The sequence below is a fragment of the Trachurus japonicus genome, chromosome 5 (assembly GCF_045865225.1).
Source record: "Trachurus japonicus isolate A0001 chromosome 5, Traja_1.0".
NCBI lineage: Eukaryota > Metazoa > Chordata > Actinopteri > Carangiformes > Carangidae > Trachurus > Trachurus japonicus.
This window is the reverse complement of record NC_140911.1, coordinates 7,170,209-7,190,986: the sequence shown is the minus strand read 5'-3', so window position 1 is coordinate 7,190,986 and position 20,778 is coordinate 7,170,209. Positions and strand designations below refer to the sequence as shown.

The 20,778-nt window shown below is 40.6% G+C and overlaps 2 protein-coding genes across 6 annotated transcripts in view; one reads left to right on the top strand and one right to left on the bottom strand.

Annotated features, from left to right (window-relative positions):
• Nucleotides 1-79: 79 nt before the first annotated feature.
• On the bottom strand, nt 80-7,427 carry nek4 (NIMA-related kinase 4). 4 transcript variants are annotated; one of them, XM_085775865.1, is made up of 16 exons: nt 7,137-7,427; nt 5,902-6,168; nt 5,615-5,812; nt 5,429-5,536; nt 4,866-5,020; nt 4,490-4,634; nt 3,497-4,180; nt 3,356-3,406; nt 3,105-3,236; nt 2,308-2,472; nt 1,989-2,055; nt 1,680-1,798; nt 1,487-1,578; nt 1,185-1,402; nt 960-1,093; nt 80-667 (listed from the first exon to the last, which is right to left on the bottom strand). In XM_085775865.1, the coding sequence occupies exons 1-16, from the start codon at nt 7,221-7,223 to the stop codon at nt 569-571; spliced, it is 2,721 nt and encodes a 906-aa protein (XP_085631991.1). In that variant the 5' UTR covers nt 7,224-7,427; the 3' UTR covers nt 80-568. The 4 variants fall into 4 exon arrangements, with proteins under 4 accessions (XP_085631991.1, XP_085631992.1, XP_085631993.1 ...); XM_085775866.1 differs by having other exon boundaries at nt 1,487-1,575; XM_085775867.1 differs by having other exon boundaries at nt 3,497-4,162.
• A 2,898-nt stretch (nt 7,428-10,325) lies between these two features.
• Nucleotides 10,326-20,778, top strand: part of camk1b (calcium/calmodulin-dependent protein kinase Ib) — a 38,135-nt gene continuing 27,682 nt past the window's right edge. The window contains exons 1-3 of one of the 2 annotated variants that reach the window (XM_085775869.1): nt 10,379-10,487; nt 12,026-12,038; nt 15,829-15,942. In XM_085775869.1, the coding sequence (XP_085631995.1) occupies nt 12,028-12,038; nt 15,829-15,942 (125 nt within the window). In that variant the 5' untranslated portion in view covers nt 10,379-10,487; nt 12,026-12,027. Of the gene's footprint in view, nt 10,488-12,025; nt 12,039-15,828; nt 15,943-20,778 lie in introns of both variants that reach the window. The other variant, XM_085775871.1, reaches the window with a different exon arrangement.

Here is a 20,778-nt window from a genome sequence, read left to right as displayed (position 1 = left end):
TTTCTTTCTGAATGAGGTACTGAACATTGTTTTGCGAGGACAAAGAACAATACGCGGAAAAAAGGTTTAAACAAAGAAGACATTTGGGATTTATTAGAAATAATTCAAGTGTTAATATCTACAACATCTACATTACATTATTTTGTTGAGAAGAAAATACAGTAAAACAGCAGGAGTGACATCACTGACAACTATGGAAATCCTGGCCTGCATCATAAATAAACAAATGAGTATGCAGAACAGCAAGTAGGAAAACATGGTGCTGTAACATTACTAAAAAAATTGCATAGGATTCCTGAAAAATACAGGATTCATTTCAAATTCTGTGTTTGCAGAGGAATGAGGCAAACTATATTTACATGTCTTTTTACAATGCAACAGAAACATGGTGGTCTTTTGGTGACGATAAATTCATCCTCGTGAACAATATCAGCTGATTTTCACTTAAGCACAAGTTTGAAAGAATCATGTTATGTGAAATCTGTCGATCACTGCAGTTTGTGTGCAAGTGCTCACAAGTAGTGTCAAGAAAATAGAAATATTTTTCCTCTTTGTACATGGTTGATCTCTAAATCTTGAATGCCATATCCTCAAAGAATTTCAGCTGCCTCACCATCACAGCGTAAGCTTGGTACTTCTCATCGCCCATCTGGTCACGAAGGCACAGCTGCAGCGAGAACAAGAACAGTAACCAACATTAATTAGGTAACAAATAGTATGTGAATTAATTTCTTGAATTCGGAGCAAACCAAGTTTTGTTTGCATGTGATACAAAATATCTAGTTCATGCACTTGTTCACCTTGCCACCATCCAACAGCAAACATGTTCAAAGGTGTGGCTCATTTAACTGGTTGTAAACCACATTCCTAGTCCCTATTTGCATTTACTCCTCCCTCTTCATAATATTATTGAGGGTTTTTTATCAGGGGAGTTACATATGACTTCTTTAAGACCATACCTCTCGTTTAGTGTCATCCTCTTCCTCCATGATTTCCAGCACTCTGTCCAGCAGCTTGACCCCCAGGCCCTTCACCACATCTGTTCGCAGCTGTTCTATGGCTCTCCGTACCTTAGCTGGACCAGATGTTGAACCTATAGGAGACACACACTTGGTAAACACAAGGAAGCTCCATAAAGACCATCTGACTGATGACTGCAGAGTTTTGGTTGTGAAGTATCTCACCTATCGGTATTTCCCCCAGAGACAAGTTCTCTGCTTCTTCCCGAGCCTTCCCATGAAGCACCAGGGTGTCTCTGTACTTCCTGTTCAGTCTGAACTCTGGCAGAGCAGTAGAGCCACATCTGCCTTTGTCCACCTCGGTCACACCGTCTCCAACATCCATCCTCAACGTCTGGGTCATCATGTGGACCAAATCCTGCATGTCACTGGACTCAGTCTTCCTGCAGATGATTCATAAATCACAAATTATACAGTAAAGTGACCATATTTGAGTTGATGTGAGCTGCACTCGGATGTTATCTCACCTCTCCCTGCAGTCTCCCTCTGACCGCTCTGTAGAACTTGTGGATGAGCTGCATTCTTCATCATCCGACCTCCGCTCCAGCAACTTATCCTGCTGTAATAAAACATATCCCACTGTTGTGACACAAGTTTGGACTGTAACATTAATAGATTATGCTCACATATTCATATAGATGATGAAAAGGTTATGTGTACCTTACTGTTGGCCCCAGTGACTGTGTACGAGTCGGAAACAGATCTGCTAATTGGACCATTGTAGTGTTCAGCATTGGTGGATGTGACATCATAAGAGGCTCGTCTTACAGCACCAGTACCTGAGAGAAAAACACAAAAGTAATCAAGGAAATATCACAATCATCTACTTTTTTATTTTTACAAAGTCAAAATAACAAATTGATTATTTTCCTTAAAATGTGTATGTGTATGTGCATCTCTGTTCCTCAGTCTAATCAAATGTATAAGTGATTGAAAAGACCTTTTTTTTTTTAGTAAGGTAGTAATTACCTGGCTGACCAGCATTTTCTTGAGACTGCCTCAGTCTCCTTCTCTCTCTGGCAGACAGAGGACGATCCTGAAAATAAAATAGACCCACTTCAGCAAGAATAAACCACACCAATGACCAAGAGTTTTTTTTTTTTTTAATGTGCAAAAATATTGTGATTCTATGAATTTTCAACCTAAAATATAAAGAAGATGGAGGAGCTTGGCATTCAACTCTGACTGATAACAGTGTCTGCTCTCTAGGCTGGTTTAGATCTTAATAAGGGCAATATGATTATTCTGAAATGTATATGAGTGGAGGAATCCCCGGCTCTAGTCTCACCTGTGGCAGCGGTAACAAAGCCTCCTTGCGGGAACCTGCTGATGTGGAGGTCGCAGCCACAGCAGCTTTCTTGCTCTCAGTGTTTTTCTTGTTCCTCTTCCTTCCCTCCGTGGCTCTGCTCTCAAAAGGAGGTGGAGGTAAAGGTCGAGGAGGAGCCACCTTGGACTGTAAGAAGACAACAAGCATGAAAGCTGACCTGAGTTAACCTCTATCAATCTGAGAATTATTGTCTTTTCTCATTTTGTTACATGATCATAATAATATTACATTATTGAATTCTGTGACTAAGGTGTATTTAAAGGGATACTTCACCGAAAATCGATAATTCACCAATTTTCTACTCACCGTCATGCCAAGGAAGGGTTTGGAGAACTTTCAGAGTTATCAAAACGCTTTAGGAGTTCCAGGGGGGGTCCGGCTGGCAATGGATTTTCATATAATGGCGGCGGATAGAGTTCACTTTTGAATGGTCCAAAACACACACTATGAAACATCCAGATACCTCCATACTGCTCGTCTGTACTGACCCAAGTGTCCTGAAGCCGCCACATGAAAAAGTTGTTCGGAAAAAATTAATGTGATCTCTGTTTTTATCCTTGTTGTAGTAGTAGCTGAAAATCCGGACCCCCCCTGGAACTCCAAAAGCGTTTCGATAACTCGAAAGTTCTCCAAACCCTTCCTTGGCATGACGGTGGGTAGAAAATTGGTGAATTATCGATTTTGGGTGAAGTATCCCTTTAAGTCTACAAGTTCCTGAATTTCAGTGACTCAGTATTAAATCCTGCATTGATCTTTACCTTGGTCTGATCCCTGTGTGTCAACTTTATATCCCTCGCTTGGTTCTGTTGTGACATCGAAGGTTCTGATGAAAGCTGCGGAGTAGGACCCGGCTCACTGAGCGGTGGGCGTGTTTCCTCCTGATCAGGCTCCTGAACAAATAAAATTAAACTTTTTATTCTGCAAGAACAAAAAATATGTTTTTGTCCTAATTCGGTATTAGTGACATTAAATTAATTCACAGAAAAAGAGCAAGAACTTTAATTCTTACTTGTGTTAGAGGGAGTGGCTCTAAAAGCTTTTCAGTAGATTCTAAATCTTCCTACAAAGAGATGAATTCACACATAAAAACAGACAAGAACACACAACGAACAAACGGCAAATGTATCACTCAGCTGTCATTACCACTTACTTGGATGTCTGAGGTATGTTGTATTGGTGCTCCCTTGAGAAGGGTAACGGTGTCATTTTTATTGTCCATATTCGTCTCCACAACCACACTGATATTTTCTATATTAGATCTGTGTGCAGGTTTCCTCTCAGGAGCAGGAAAAGCAGACAGTTTCTCCGCTCCTGGCTTTGGGTTCTGCATGTTAGCCTCGTGGAGCAGCTCCATGGTATCATCCTTATCATCCACATTTGACATCTGCTTCTCCCCAAAGACAGAAAACGTCTCCCCTGGGTTTGGCGTGGCCTGTGGCTGAAAGTCTAACAATCCATTGGGTGCCTTTCTCTCATCTCCTCCCCTCCGGCCGACACCTGATACAGCCTTCGGAGGGGGCTTAATAGGGGATCGAGCAGGGGAAGGATCCGGTTTCCCTTTCCCCTTGCTGTCTTTGTGCCCGCTGCGAGTCACGTGGTCGTCACCTGTGCCTTGCTGTGACACAACCGACTGGGGCCTCTGCACTTGTCTCTTCAACACGTCCTCATCCTCCTGCGGTTGGATATCAATATTGATGTTGCTGGCGGTTGCCAGGGATTCGAGGCTGCATTTAAGAGCATCGGGTGAAGAGGATTTGACTGGTGGAGGTGTCTGGACTGGAGTGGAGTCAGCGATGCCATTCGAAGCTTTATGTTGCTGTGATTTCTCTTCTTTCTGTGGATGAAAGGGGAAAAACACAAACCATAAGAAACACTATCAATTCCCTGCCTGACATGAAAACAGAGGAGGCCGAGGTAAACAAGAGTATAGCAATCAGAGCAATCCACAAGATCAAAATAAATCTATACATCCTTGTTGTGAATTAATGCTTGTTGTGTCAGAATAAAAAACTGTAAAAAAAAACAAAACACAATTTTTATTTAATGCTTAAACATCTCTGTTTACTGAAACCAAGAAAGAATAATGTCATTGAAGGGAGTGTTTTCTGTGTAAAATCAGCTTTGCTACTCATCAGTTACTCACTCGTTTCACCCTGGCAGAAGGTTCAGGCTGAGGACTTGGAGGCTGCCTCTCGGGTTTTGGCTGAGCTGATGCCACCGGTGAGGCGCTGTTGGCTCTACAATCACCACCACCACTCACAGCTTTCTTTCTAGACTTGGCCGTTTTCCTGGTGTGGAAAGAAACCAAACAACCACAAAGCATCTAAGCCATCAGCTCTAATCTGTTTTCCAAGAGATGAAAGGGGTAGATAGAGATAAATATAGACCCAATGTGAAGAGATAGAAAAATCTAAGTAAATGTCAAATTAAAAAACATTTGTAATGTTTAGGGTTAAAATCATTAATTTCAAAGAAATTAATTATAAATGGGAAGGAGGTTTGCTGTCGGTGACACCTACTCTTTAGTTGCCTCCAGGAACATTGCAATTTGTCTTTTGATGTACGGCTGTCGGAGAATAAGTTTGACATCAGGCCTGTCATCAGGTTTCTTACAAAGCATGCTCTTGATCAAATCTCCCAGCTGAGGATCATATCTACTGGGCATCTGGGGCAGCTGATGACAAAACCAGAGGAAAAATGTCATGAGTTATTGAAGTTATCTACTATATAATAATGAGATAATGATAATTCAGAAAATAATATGCTATACGAATCCTGGACAAGCTGACTGAAGTTATCAATAGTTCTCACATGTATTATTTGGAGCAGGAATAGGATTATGTTCATTTACAGTGTGTGCTTAGAGCTCAAAAATGTGACTGAACTCTGCCAACATGCTCACAAAATGATCAACAAAGCAAAGATTCAGAAAACTAACCAAACTCTGATACTGTTTGTACAAAAACAGTTATATGTTTCACAGAAAAGCAGACACAATTTGTTGAAAATTAAACTCCCTGTGTGTAACTGATTCCATACCTAATTACATTTAAAAATACATTTCGAAAGAGATGTAACTTACCTTTCCTTCTACTATGCGATAAACCAGCGAATTCATGTCCTTGGCATTGAAGGCATGTTTAAGTGTTGACATTTCATACACACAGCAGCCCAGGGCCCACACATCTGACTGGAGAAAAAAAGCAAAACATCAGTTGTAAAGGAGTTCTCATTGAGAAATACTTGAAAAGCAAATGAAACCAGATACCTTGTGGTTATAAGGTTTATTGGAGAAGAGCTCAGGACTCATGTAGTAAGGCGTGCCGATCAGCGTGCTCGCCATATCATTCTGGTTCTCCAATACTCGTGCAATGCCAAGGTCTCCAACTTTGATGATATTGGTTTTTGTCAGGAAGATGTTCTGTGTTTTAAGGTCCCGGTGAAGAATGTTCCGCTCATGAAGGTACTGAAAAGCAAAATTATTGTAAATATGAGATTTACTTTACATCTGAATTCCGGTGAACCTCATTTTACATATTGCATTATACTGTATACCTGGAGCGCCATGGCTATCTGGACGAACCACTCCACCACCTGCCTCTCAGGTAGGAGCTCCCCCTTCTGCTGTTTGAGTCTGTGATAGAGGTCACCGCCTTCACAGAAACCCATCACGATGTACAGCTGCCGGTCGTCTCCCTCCCATGACTCCCTGTATGTGACAATGTTGGGATGTCGCAGCTGTGACAGGAGCTGGGCCTCCTGCTCTGCAGAGCGTCGCTCCCGCTTAGTGGAGGTGGTTAAATTCAGCTTCTTAATGACATACTGAAACACAGGCAAAACATATATTCACTTACTGCACTGGAAATTATGGAAACCACTCAATATTACTGTGAACATGAAAAAGTCGGAAAAACAAAACACAAGGAAAAAAACATGTAAGGTCGACATCTGAATGACAAACAAGTCCAACCATATGATAATGAACTGAACTCAGGTTAAATCACATAAACATAGTAATTTTATTTTATTTGCTATTGCTATTTTATTATGTATAGTTTGTTCTTTATATTCTTATACTATATGTTGTTATCGTCACTGTGTATCTGTGTAATGCTGCTGCTGCACTGTAATTTCCCAGCTTGGGATCAATAAAGTCTATCTATCTATCTATCTATCTATCTATCTATCTATCTATCTATCTATCTATCTATCTATCTATCTAATTATATTATTTCAGCAAGAATTAATGAGCGTTAGACACCAGGGATTAATACATAATGCCAGTATTGGGAATTAATACATTTCTAGAGCCATAAAATGCTCATGTAGACATTCTTCAATGAATATTTTAAGTTGCTTGAAGGATTAATTACGAAACTTGATAACAGTTACCACAGTATCAATTAATTATGCAAATACAATCAACTCAAATAGTCAATAGTCAAACCCTTCTGAACTTTTAGATGAATACTAAGTTACAGATAAGAAAACAACTCTCATCAGCTTTCAAAGTATTCACTGCCCTACAATAATCAATACAAATCTTTATCATTATTGATTATGGCTTTGCTACGTTGTGTCAAAACATAATTGTGCTTTATAAATGTAAATCATGATGTACAAGAGCGTAAATAAATCACAGCTTGTAGCCAACTTCAGCTAACTCTAAGCTAACTCGAGTCTGATCGTTACAAAACAAGACGAAGCATTTGTGGACAAAGCTAAATGTTAGTATATTTCTATACAACTGTGGTTTAAGTCTAACTTCATGGTCGCTTCTGGTTTCTCACCTGTTTTCGGTCTGTTTTGTGTTTCACCAGGTTCACCTCTCCGTAGCTCCCTTTCCCAACGACCCTGATGAAGATATAATTATTCATCACTCATCAAGACTCGTCATAACGCGACCTGGAAAAAAACGTTACACGATACTCCCCGCAGGACTAACGGTGTCTTTTTTGTCTCATATTTTCTGCTGTGAAGACGAAACAAACTCATGAAATGTGTTGTCTGGGTACAACTTGGCGCTAGCTGACAGAGTGGCAGCGATGAGATTTTGAAAACGCAGGAAATCAGGAGGAGCAGTCCAGAGTTTTTCGTCACTAGGCAACTGGCGGCTCAGCGTCGACGATGACGACGAGAGGGTCCGACTGGACCGAGACACTGCAGCGGCCACAGCGCAGCGCCACCCAGCGGCCGCACATGCGCACTGCAGCTGCTACTTCACTGTGTGAGGCAGTAATATTAGCATGCAGCACAAACTTGGAGCTATCGACTTTATATCATTTAATAAAATATTTTAACCTTTCTCTTTGTCTGCATTTTCCCTTTTTCAATAGTAAATTTTTTATTTCGAGAAACAGATTTTACCCTTTATATACATCCTTTACTTTCATCCATCCTCAATCAGATGTTCTTCTTCTGTAGCCCACCTTAAAACTTTTATGTTTTCTCAGGCCTTTTAGTGTCCCTAATGGTCTCATGTGTCAGCTCCTCATGTATGTCCTCTCCTTTTAATCTTGATTTTCCTGGCCATGTTAGCCAGGGTTACTTTGTACAGCACTTTGATCATCAAATTAAGGCACTTTGGTCAATCTCAGTTGTTTTTAAATGTGCTTTATAAACAAATTTGATTTTTATTTGTTTTGATTTGATTGTTTTTACTGCTTAGAGCAAGTGTAGAGGACCCTGATGTGTGTAAACTGTACAATAACAACAACAGCAACGATTATACACCATACAAAGATACAAGTTGCTGGTACAGATTTAAAAATAAATAAATAAATAAGATGCATTAAAGACAAGTCAAGTCAAGCTTTATTTATATAGCACCTTTAACCAAGGTGCTTTGCAATTACAAATAGAATTGCAAATAAAGAACAAGAAGAACAGTAGAAAACAACAACAAAACCTGTGAGCCATAGTATTTAAAACAATAACTTGCAGTATGAAAAGTCCAACACAGAAATAAAGAATATGTAAAATAGATGTAACACTAGTCGTCTAAGGGGCTTAAGGTGACATTTTAAAAGAGATTTTTTTTTTAAATGTTAGTGAGCAAACTAACCTGCAAATAAATCTTTCTTGTCTTGCGTCATGTAATCAATCGTCTGCTCAGTTGGCATGGCACCTTTAGTTGCACCTTACATGCCAACTAAAGTAGTAGGTGTTTCAACCTTTGATGTTTCCCCCAGACATTTCGTACACAGGTGTGTCACTTCCTCAGCGATGTTTCATTGTTTTACTTGGGACATTTTCAAGAGTTGTACAGAAATTGCCAAATTGCTGAGGGGAAGGGAGTAAGACGCCTTGTTGTCGTAAGAGTAACACAGGTGTGATTAATTTTTATGACGCCTGAAATGGCTACACCTGTAGCTACTCTTTCTTCTCTGAGGATGAGGAAAGAAGCAAGAGTAAACATGAATATGAGGAAAGAAGCAAGAGCTCACCACAAATGACACTTTGAGTATCACAGACAAACCAGTTTATTCTAATCAAAAATATGTCAGAGTATAAACTCTTACAAAATAGCTTCAAGTGAAGAGTGAACTGTCACTTTGTCATGTATCTTGTTAGATCTGACCAATACTAGGTTTACTAAACCTAAACATGCACCTGATATGATTCACAACACCCATGACTTTATCACTTAAAAGTAATTTCAGTAACTTGTTCATGGTATTAATTTACATGGAATATATGAAATATAACCTTGTAGATGAAGCACTGGACAGTTAGAAACTGACAAATATAATGTAACCCAGCAGTTTTCAGATTGTGATAGTTGGACCTCTGGGGGGCGCCAAAGATCTTCAGGGGAGTTTCTTACTTTCCCACACTTTGGAAAACCCTGTGGTTACCTTACAGTCTATGGTGGTTACCAATGATTGTGTGGTTAGAAGAAAGGATTATGGAGGGTTTATTATAGACTCAGCTCCAGGTTTAGTTTTATTCTCTTCTGACATGCACTTAAACACAATTAAAACCTTTAAACCCATTGATAACCTTCACAGATTCAACAGAACATGGACATGTGAACATCATAAACAATGAAAATAATCACACCGGTGAATGAAACTGAATCAAATCTAACACAGAAATAAAAATAAAGCATGACACAAGATGAAAATGTTGTGACTAAATAGACAACTGCTTCTAAAAGAGTCACTGTGACTGTGTTGTGGGATGTAAGGTGAATAAAACTCACTAGGGATCCATTTGTTGGTCCATCACCAGTCTTTTAAGCAATTTATTGCGATAACAAGCGAATACGGTGAGAGGTCAAAGTGCTGAAAACATATGCAAAGACTAAAAAGACAAGAAAAGGTGACGGACTGTGTGTTGGCTACTTGTTTGTGGTGTTTAAAACTAAGGTGAGTTTGTTTGGTTTTTGGCTATAATGTCAAAGATTCAGGTAGCCAATTATATTATAGGCTACAGTAATATGTTTGCTTAGCATTGGTCTTTGGCCAAGTCCATCACTTTTATTGTGTCCCCTGAAACTCTTCTCTTTTGTTGTGAATTTTGCATTTGTTTCTGAATGTGCAGAATTTGAGTCTTTGCATAGGCTAATGTTTGCAGTTCATTGAGCCTTCGGGGCCACCGTAGATATGAGTAGTCCTGGTAGTCCTACAGTTGTTGTAGTTTTTTCCATAGCCTACATGTCACATTCACTGTGTGTGTGTGTGTGTGTGTGTGTGTGTGTGTGTGTGTGTGTGTGTGTGTGTGTGTGTGTGTGTGTGTGTGTGTGTGTGTGTGTGTGTGTGTACAGTATCCGCACACTCACCTCCAAGGCTTTCATCCCATCGTAACCACAGCACGAGGAGTCACGGGGTGAGCAGGACAGTGACCAATGGCAGCGCAGAGCTGTTTTACCTGTGCGCCGCAGCTCTGCCTGCTGATTGGTCCGCCGGCCCGGCCCTGCCCTGAGGTGACGTCAGGAGCGGCGCTGCTGCTGGTGAGGTTGCAGAGCAGCAGCACAGAGCCAGTGTGACAGAGCCTCCGAGCCGCGGACACACACACACATACACACACACACATACATACACTCACACACACGCTCTCACACACTCAACACACTACACGGACACGGACTCGGACACTAGACCCCCGGACACAGCTGCTGGACCCCCGCTTCGATTCAGGTACGAGCGGCTGCTGCTGCTGCACCGCAAACTTTACATTTACAAGAGTCGCTGCAGGTTTTTGTTTCCACAGGGACACTGTAGGCTATTATAGTAGAGCTCGAGAAACGTTTTTTCAATGACTTAGAAACTACAAATGTGTTCAGCGTCAGTGCACGATGAGCTGCCGGAGTGAGAGAGCAGCACAGGAACTTTTCATTCACATAAAAATACTGTATAACCCGAGTTTAGCTACTGACAGAGGCATGTGCAGGTAGGACTGGAGGACCAACCACAGGAGACCGTCCTCTGAATTACTGCAGATATAAGTTCACCTGAATGCAACACCACAGGAGAGAGAGAGAGAGAGAGTCTGTTCATATTTCACAGTAAACAAGATATCATGTGTAACTCTCCACTGCTTTTCTGTAAATGCAAGTGAAATCAATTCTCATTTCCCCTTCCCTATTTCTGTTGCTGTCCCTTTCCACTCTCTGTTTCTCTCTCTGTCTCTCTGTTTCTCTCTCCCCCTCACACTATCACACCATGTCCCCATCTATGGGTAGTCTGCTTATCAATTAATAAGCTCACTTTGAGATGAGATTTGCTGTGCGTCACTGACAGCAGCTGACCAGTCAGATTGCATGTTGGTAAATCTCTCCAGTGTTATAACCAGTCAGCCAGTTTGGGGAGTGGGGGGGGGGGTCGACTGGGAGAAGAGAGGGACCATCATCATCATCATCATCATGATCATCGTCGTGGACACAGTTGGCATCTGTTAAAGCAGCGATGGTGGAGATTATTATCAGATTATTTTGCTTCTAACAGTTCATGTTGATATAGCCTATAACAAGTTTTTATTCAGGTCGTGGGAATAAAAGAGAAATAGAAAATAGAATAGAAGACGCTCCCCACTGTGTGTGGAGATCTGCAGATTGTTGTCACTTCACAAACCATATGACCACCATGAGTCACTCACTTTTAATTGTTTTTGCTAAAAGTGTGAATGGAATTTCTCGTTGCATTTCATCCTGTTTGACGCTGCCGCCGTCGCCGCCGCCTCTGGGCATATCCGTACTTGTCCGTGAAGTTCAAGAGAAACCTGCAGATTTAGATTTCCAAAGAAACAATAGAGCCCGAGCTAAGACTGAACAGATGCATGTGGAGGCTGAGCCAAACTCAACAATTGTCAGTGTTTAAAAAGACCCAGAGAGAGAAACTATTATTGTAAGTGCGTTAGTTTGTCATCAGTGCATGAGCTACACAGTTTAGAGAAAACACACAGATTTGTTCATGAGCTCAGTTTGATGGTGTTTTAATCCAATATTTAGACGTCTTTTCAGCTGCAGATGTTTGTCTGTTTGTCTGTTTGATTCTCTGTCAGCCTGTACAACTGTTGCCAAAACTTTTTTTTTAACACCGCTGCACTGAATTTCACACTTTGAAAGAAAGAAAAAAAAAGAAACCACATGTCATTTTGTCGCATTTAACTGTAGTGGTGTGTGTGTGTGTGTGTATATGTGTGTGTATGTGTCTCTTCTGTCCACTGCACATCACAGGAATGGGAAACCAGTGAGTACAGCGACTCTCTGTCTGTGTGTAAACCTTAAACAAGGTCTGAATGCTGCATGTCACACAGTACTGAGGGAATGTGGTTATGGTATTTCTCATCCCCTTCCTCCTCCTCCTCTTCATCCTCCTCCTCCTCCTCCTCTTCCTCCTCCCCCCACCTCCCACCCCCTCCTTGATCTCAAGCCTTATTCTCGATCCTGTTGCTTCCTTGAATTTCGAGCAGCTTTATCTTCACCCACCGGCCAAAACTCATGTCGCCCGTGGACATGGAGGAGTTTTGTTTTTGGCCGTCTGCGTGCTCATCTGATACCTGCATGCATGCGTCTCTCTCTCTCTCTCTCTCCCACATTTAAAAACACAACTTGCCCCTATCTCCCCCTGCGTGTCTTCAACTTGAACCTTGTGCTGCTGTTTATAGCATTTACCTGTTTGGATAAAAACAGACCTCCTTGCTCAACATAAAGTGACATGAAGTCGCCTCGATATGAACCACATCCATGTGTTTTTGTGCCATTGGAAGTGAAATCCTGCTGTTGAGGGACGTTTTTTAGATGCATGTTGGTATTTTCTGAAATTACCACAACACAAGCAAAAAAAAAAAAAAGGAGGGGGGCCGGTGCATTCATAGGTTTTAATTGACTTTGATGTTCAGTATCACCCATTCTCAGTGCATGAATTTACATGAATCTCCATGAATCTCCATACGAGCAAGGTGAGATGCTACAAACACGCAGTGTGTATGAGGTGTTTCCTCCAGCTTCAGTTTCCCCAAAAATGGTCTTGTGTGCTGTTGTGGCTATTTTTAGCCCTAAAGGTGACTAACTATACTCTAAACACAACGACTGTCATGTGTCCTTGCTGAAATAACGCCGATCAGATATAGTGGAGATAAGACTGAAGCTCCAGCTTTCTTTTTTAAAATATGTTTGGTTCATCCATGTTAATACAACTTCTCATTGCATCAATAATTTATCATTTTATCGAATAAAGAAACTGCAATAATAGCTTCTTCATTGGTGTTTAATCAAAGTGAAAGAGAGAAAATGAAGCAAATGCTCAGGTTGAAGAGGCTAAAACTAACAAACGATGGAGATCGTTGGCTAAAGTAAATGATTAATCAGTGGTGGTTTGCATATTTATTATAAAATATGTCTTTCATGACCAGCTAATCAGTTAACCAACCTCAGAGTGACACAATAACCACCCTGTTCTTGCTCTGTACTCTTTTGTATGGTCAGACATCATGACGACCACGCCTCGACCTCCTCCAGATCATTTTTCAGTGAAAACATTGAAGGAGGAAAAAAAAAAGAAAAAGGAAATCATGCTCGGTAACAGATCCTCAATTTCCAAAGAAAGATCCCCTGGTGTCAAGTTGAAGATGTACTGAGGAATAGAGTTACAGTCGACTATGTATTGTTGTTGTTTGTCCCCCTAACAGAAGTTGTTGTTGCACAGCAGCCGCAGCAGATTTACCGGCACAAGCTGTTACACACACACACACATTTAACTGGACTTCCTCTTACTGCTTCCCTTAAACACATTACTTTGCATAGCGTTTTTTCATGCCTAATGTAGAGACACTTCCTTCTGCTTCAAACACTATAAATGGCGTTCAAGATACAGCAGAGGAAGTGATGTATGGGAGAAGGACGCAGATATATATTTAAATGTCAACCACAAGCTTTATTCTAAGGGTTTTTCCTTTTCTTTCTTTTTTTATCACATGCATTGCTCGCACCACTACCAAAATAAACTGTAAATTGATATGGCAGCTAATGTATTGCATGTAATATACACTAGTACCTGATCAGGTTATATCTCTCTACGCTTTTATTTTGAAATTAGTCCGTCATAGAAGTGGCCACCTTAAGCTGCCACCTGCCATTAGACACTAAAGCAATGTAGACTCTCAGATACCATAATAACAGCTCCTTTGGGTTTCCATGACGACGCGTATGAAGCCGACTTCTGACATTAGTGAAGGCAGCAACAGGGCCGGTGTGTGTGTGCTGTGCGTGCATGTGTGCGTGCATGGATGTTTGTGTGTATACAGCTCAGTGCAACTGGAAGAGGCCGTGTCCTATTAACATTTATTCAGAGATAACTGAACTGCAGCGTTCACGCCAGCCCCTGTCTGTCACTTAACACCACCCCATACACACACACACACACACACACACACACAGTTACGCATTTAAATGAGCTGACTGTGAACCAGCTGATATGTTTAACTGTGACATTTTATTGTATATGAGAAAACGTGCGCACGTCCAGAACAATATGTTACATCATCTCATACAGACGGACAAACTGTGAAGTTGCCAGGCAGGCAGCAGGAACAGAGGAGGAGTGAGGCATGCTGATATGAACGGCGGCTATTTTAGTCTTGGAGGTCTTGAGTTATAGGCACTTTCTGGGTTTAGATGATGATAGCTGTGACAGCAGGGTCCTTTGTGATCACTCCCACTCCTTCAGTGTGTGCGTGTCTATGTGTGTGTGTGTGTGTGTGTGTGTGTGTTTGCTGAGGACAAACATTTGAATGTTAACTTCTCCTGAGAAATAACGAACAAGCGGCGAGGGAACAGGAAGCAACCGAAGAATTATTGTGTTGTTTTTCCAATTCTCAAAGGCGGCAGTGTTTTTTTTATTTTGTAATATGTGTTGGCTTTAGCTAATGTGAGGAACCTCACTAAAACCACAACAAGCTCAGTACCTAATGTTGCAGACGCATTACACAGAAGCTGACATAGACACATGTCTAATTGTGCTTCTACAGAAGCTCATGACTTCGTTGTTCTTAGGAATTTGTCTTCCTGAGTTTTGTGATCCACACTCACATCCAACAGCTTCACACATGCAGCTCTTATACAGAGTGAAACTGTAGTTTACTTATTAACCTTGTAGACATGTTGGCCCTCTCTGTCATAAACGCCTCTCCTGGTGATTATAAAGACACTTGAACATGACTTTTGAAACAAGTTGCTTTAGATAAAAGCCGTCTGCACCGCCAGTGAATGTAAAGACAAGAAACCTTTTTGCGTTTACACCAGACCCTCTTCACATGTAACAACAAAAACAAAAACAACAATGACCTGGGTGGATGAAATGCAGCCTGAGCCTGTGTCTTCAACATCCTGTGTCATACAATATGTTTAGTGTGTGAAGGTGGTGTTTAAGAGGAAGCAGGGTTTACCACATTCTTCAGTCACCTCAGAGACACATTATTGTTTCTCAGTTACTCTCAAAAAAGTGAGCAGTTTAGGACGGCAAGTTTAGGATGGACGATTCCTGAAACTGAGAAATAGATAATATGAAAATGTTTATTTGTTATCAATAATATAACCATTAGGGAAATACACCTACCACACCCCAGACCGGACTTACTAACAAAGCGTATAGCTTAGCCCAAAACAGAACAATGTAATAATGGCCACACAGTGATCTTTCTGACCTAGGAGCTGCCATTATCTCACAGTTATCACACATGGTTAGTGTGAAGTACCTTAAATTACCTCTGTTTGAATTATGCTTTACAAATAAACCTGCCTTATCTGACAATGTAGATTATTACTGGATGTTATTTGGGCTTCAGTTCAGTGTTCCCCAGCTGCCGTCATATATTACACATTATGAATGTGTCAACACAGATGGGAAAAGGCAATAAGGAATCCACCGATGTCATTGACTTTATTGACGGGGAGGTGGAGCGGAGTGGACGCTGTTTTTTTTATTTAAGTGTTGGTATTAACGATCGTTTCCTCCTTATCCTCTTTCTCCTCCTCACTAGTATTGTTTCTGACCGTAACAACAAGAAGATGCCGCTGGGTGAAGATTGCCACTCCTGGAAAAAGAAGACCACAGATGTGAAGGAGAAGTACGACTTCAAAGACGTCTTGGGAACGTAAGTGTGTCAGCGCCAGAGGCCAAAAAAAAAAAAAAAAAAAAAATCTTGTGTTTCAGCTTTGCACGATGGCTTTTTCACACTCTGGGAAACACTGCCACAATTTGAATAAAGTGTGTGTGTGTGTTTTTACATATTTAATGATGCATTTAATGTGCGTTTGTTGGATTTGTTCTCTCAGATGGGACAAAAAAGACGAGAGAGAACAATTTGCATTTGTTTTGTTTCTGATCCCGGAGCTTTTGTGTCGAATTCAATGTTTCAAATCACTATGCGAGTGTTTTGAATGGATAATTGTTGCTGCTGAAGGGTTTGGATTGGATACGAGTCTGTTTTTGGTGAGGGAGAGAGGAATTGGTCAGGAATTTATCAGCCTCCTCCTGATGAGGTCCGGGTATATTTGTTGGAAATGAGCTGCTGCCCGACTCATTTCCTCCTCAGACCACATTAAAAACTCAATATTTAATCCCATTAAGACCGTCTTCACGCTGGTAGACTACCTTTGTGTAAAAGTTTGTTGACGGCAAAGTTTGGAAAGTTTTACATTGAGTGTAATATCTTTTTTTATATACTATATATATACTGAATATCCTGTTTCCTGCATAAGCATTAGAACTGCCTCGTTAGAAAATGCAGTTCACTGTGAAGCAGCAAAGCCTCATAAATTAACATGGAGTTGAGTCAACACCTCTGACACAGTGTCAAGGACGCACTTAGATAAAGATAAAGATAAAGATGCGCTGTGTTGGATTATATATTTGATTTTTCAGATGTATTTAAACTGATAACTCTCTAGGATAACGTCCAAGTTTAGACATTTAATCAGACCGGGCAAGTAAACATTGATTCTTAAAGCTCCACTGGATAAAATAACACCTTTAAGTGAGATTTTCTGTGACTTCTCAGATTGCAGCACCTCCATAGTGTTTATGTCTGTGTAGCTGCTGAGTGGGAGACACGGGGTGAGAGGGAACGGCTGCTTTTCCACTGTGAAGCTGGGATTTTATTTTTATTTTTAGGATGAGTTTTATTTCAAGGATGAGTTTCCCTTTTTTTTTTTTTTGCTTTGGTAGTCTCAATCTGTCAGCAATGTTGGGGAGTAGCTGAATATAGTAACACATTAAAAAAGGCCCCTGGTATTTGTGTCTAGTCCTGAGTCTGCTTCTGCATAAATGACTCCTGTTTAAGTTTACAGTAAAAGCCTCGTATTAATGATGTCTTGTCTAGTTAGGACTATTTTGGAACCAGCGCAGGCTCAGATGTGGTTGAGTTCTTCATTTTACTCAGAGGGTTTCAGTGTTGAAATGAATGAGACACTTCTGAGAAGTGAATTAGCGCAAGATACAGTTGTGGTATTTTTGTTTTTGTTTAGTCTTTGTGCTGCGTTTCCTTATTTGCTTTCCTTGTTACTATTTTTCTTGGTGCCGTTGAATCTCTGTTAAACCTCTTACGTTTTGAGGACATGTGTACGTGTGTGTGTGTGTGTGTGTGTGTGTGTGTGTTTATTATCCATTTGTGGAGTGAGTGATGGCAGTCTTACTGCTCGACATCTGTAGAACCAGAAGTAATTCCCTGCATCTGCCGAGTTGGGCTTATATGGCGCTCTACGCTGTATTTATGAGGCAACATAATTCTGGTCTATATAGCACACTTGTCTAAATTCAAATGTAATTTGGCACACACAACAATAGAGCATATTCCATCACCAAGACGGGAGCGGTTCCTCCTGGGGTCGACTTGGTCCTTCTGTCAAAATCGGCCCTGCTCTCCATCCCACAGCGAAGCCGGTGCCCAGCTCCTCCAAATTGGCAGAAGCAATTTGGATCCTTGTTCATTCTCAAAGAACAAATAGCTCTGAGAGTGTACAGGAGTTAAATAACACGTTTAATCCCTCCACTCTTTGTTTTATGGTTGTTAATGATGCAGGGACAGTGTCACAAGACAGGATGTTTATCCAAGGTGTCGCACTTGAAGCACCTTTTACATACATGCACATCCTTGTCGCTCCAGGATTAAGGTGTGTGTGCGAACACTTAAACCGAAATCCGAGATGAAACCAGAGCTTGTTTTGTGGGTTTATGAATCCTCACCAAGCCATGTTGGGAAATATATTATAAGCACTTAACTTGTAACCTTAAGTACCTCAATCACAATTGCAAACATTGCTGCAAAAATGAAAAAAGGCCAAGGCTGAATTCAAGGATCTAACTTCAGAAATGCATTAATATTTCCACTTTGTATTCAAAATGTATGCTAAACACATTCACATGAACAAAAATAAATATCATATATAAGAAATACAACACCAAATTGAAGCTGAATCAGTGTATAAGCTCATCTATCGAGCTGCCGTTCTTTCATCGCCTCCGTCTCCGTCATCGTCTCCTCCACCTGCCTCCGGTTTTTGATGCTGAAGCTTGTTTATGGAGAAATCACCACCAGCTCACCGCATCACTCAGCTGTGTGCCACATTCGTTTGCCATTGCTGGATTGTTGTCTTGGTAACAACAGGAGACACTTTCCATAATGGACTCAAACAGTCACTATGGAAACAAAGTTTTTGATTTGCTATTAATAATCCACCGCCGGGTGCATATGTGTGCATTGTGAACTCGTTCTCTCTCTCTTTCTCTTACAGGAAAACACTGTAAAAGAAAAGAAATACATACAATGAAACATGCGCATATTAGTCTGTGAATGTGTGTTTTGATCATGAAATATTGTAGATTGTACCAATTGTCTCATGACTGAATCAGATTTTAACCAAATTGTGCATCAAACTGTACAAACGAAAACAATTCATTTCTTAAATACATAAAAATCTGCTGTATATTAAACCTGCAGCAGATTAATGAGCATTTTCAAACTCTTATCTGACTTATCACTTATCGGCCTCTTGCAAACAAAAGAACGAGATTTGTTATCTTGTTTAAACATTTTATTGTCACAAATAGTTTTGTAATAGTTATTTTCCTCAGACGTCCGTCCATGTGATGTGAATCCCCGGCTGCAGCAACATCAACAATCTTTTTGTAATTAAACCAGATGGGGGATTAATAATGGACAAACAGGCGACAGCACTTTCACTGCAATCAACTCAAATCCTCTCTCGCCTTCCTTCTCTCATTTCTCTTACTTATGTTAATCTATCCTGCCCATCTCTGTCTCTCTCTCTGTCTCTCTCTCTGTCTCTCTCTCAGTCTTTCCCTTTGTATTCATCTCTGTCCAGATCATAACCGACCACGTCCCCACTGCCAGAGACCCAAATACTCTTTGGCTCTCCGTCCCTGTCACCTGCTCTCTGACTGTTTCCTGGCATCACAGTCTCAGTCTCACCGCCCTTTGATTATAGCAGATGATATTAAAGCTTTTTTTTGGGATATACAATTTCAAAATTAAGAACACACACACAGCTAAGTGTCAGACTGACCCGCTGCTCCTCTTTGAGGTTTATTGTCAATAAAACAAACAAGTCTGACAGTGACATTTATTCCCCAGTAAAGAAAGCATCTAAAAAATAAAAGATAAACATAGCTTCTTCTTTTTTTAGCATGCTATCCACACACACACACACACACACACACACACACACACACACACACACACACACACACACACACACGACTTGTCCAGATCATTTTGGTTTCCCTGGTGCTTCCCTTGGCTTTATTTCAAGTATTGACTCACTCCAACATACACTGTTCAGTGTGTCATCACTCAAACCTGGCAGGTTACAGCTGCTCAGGTCACGAATCTGGAAAATTGATATTGATATTTTCCTCATAAATGCAGCTCTGTTCTATCTCCGCACAATCTTCAGCATCCACAGAGATATTTGAGCGTATGATTAGATCATTTCTGAATCCGTATTATAGTAAATCTGCAAAATATTATCCCCTGTGTCTCGGACTGAGACTATTTGGCATTTGTGTTTCATTGCCGATGTGTAGAGGTCGATGTATTTTTACTTTAAATGCCTGGAAACAGTATCATGCTCATTTTTTTCTCCCACCGTTCCCACACTCAGCTGCTGCTGCTGCGGCCGCGGCTTTGACATTTTTCTCTGCTGATGACAAACTGCAACAAATGGGGCCACGTTGTCTTGCCTGACATTTAAATGGATTGACACACAAGCTCACACTGCAAAGACTCAAAATCTTTCCAAGAATATTTGTCTTATTTCTTGTCAAAATGTCTCATTTCTAGTCAGAACTAATCTCTTTCCACTTTGAATAAGACTCATCACCTAAAAATTAACTTGTTTTTAGATAATTTCAACTTCAACAAACAAATTTTCACTTGAAATAAGTAGAAAAAGCTGCCAGTGAAAGGGAGTTTTTTGTGCTATCAGATTTTTCTACTTATTTCAAGTGAAAATAGGCTTGAAATAAGTAAAAAGTGTCTAAAAATAAGCTACTTTGTATAACTATGTATGTATAAATATACTTATTTTAGGTATAATGAGATTTCTTTTGACTAGAAATGACATTTTGACTAGAAATAAGACAAATATTCTTGGTAAGATTTTGAGTTTTTGCAGTGCAGCTCATGTCACGAGCAAAACCAAAGGGGAAATTCTTTTTTTTTTTTTGGCGGCCCACAATGCATTGCAAAACATGCAGACGGGATGGAGCGAACAAGCGGAAGAGCAGAGGGGGACGGGTGTGACGTAATCGTTTAAAATCATTATGGCTGATGGATTGGCCCCGGCCCGGCCCAGTGGTCCATGCCCTCTGTGGTCATATGGTCCAGTTATTGATCGCTATTGATTTGGAAAGAACCATTGTGTGTGAAAGGCTTCATAACAACAAAAACAGTGTTGTTGTTTGTATGTTC

What these genes read in the sequence shown, in the direction of transcription:
- nek4 (XM_085775865.1), bottom strand. Translation starts at nt 7,223, where the DNA reads ATGAATAATTATATCTTCATCAGGGTCGTTGGGAAAGGGAGCTACGGA. An exon ending in TCTGGGGGAAATACCGATAG is followed by an intron (nt 1,094 to 1,184) that starts GTGAGATACTTC and finishes TGTCTCCTATAG; the next exon opens with GTTCAACATCTGGTCCAGCT. An exon ending in AGGATGACACTAAACGAGAG is followed by an intron (nt 668 to 959) that starts GTATGGTCTTAA and finishes TTCTCGCTGCAG; the next exon opens with CTGTGCCTTCGTGACCAGAT.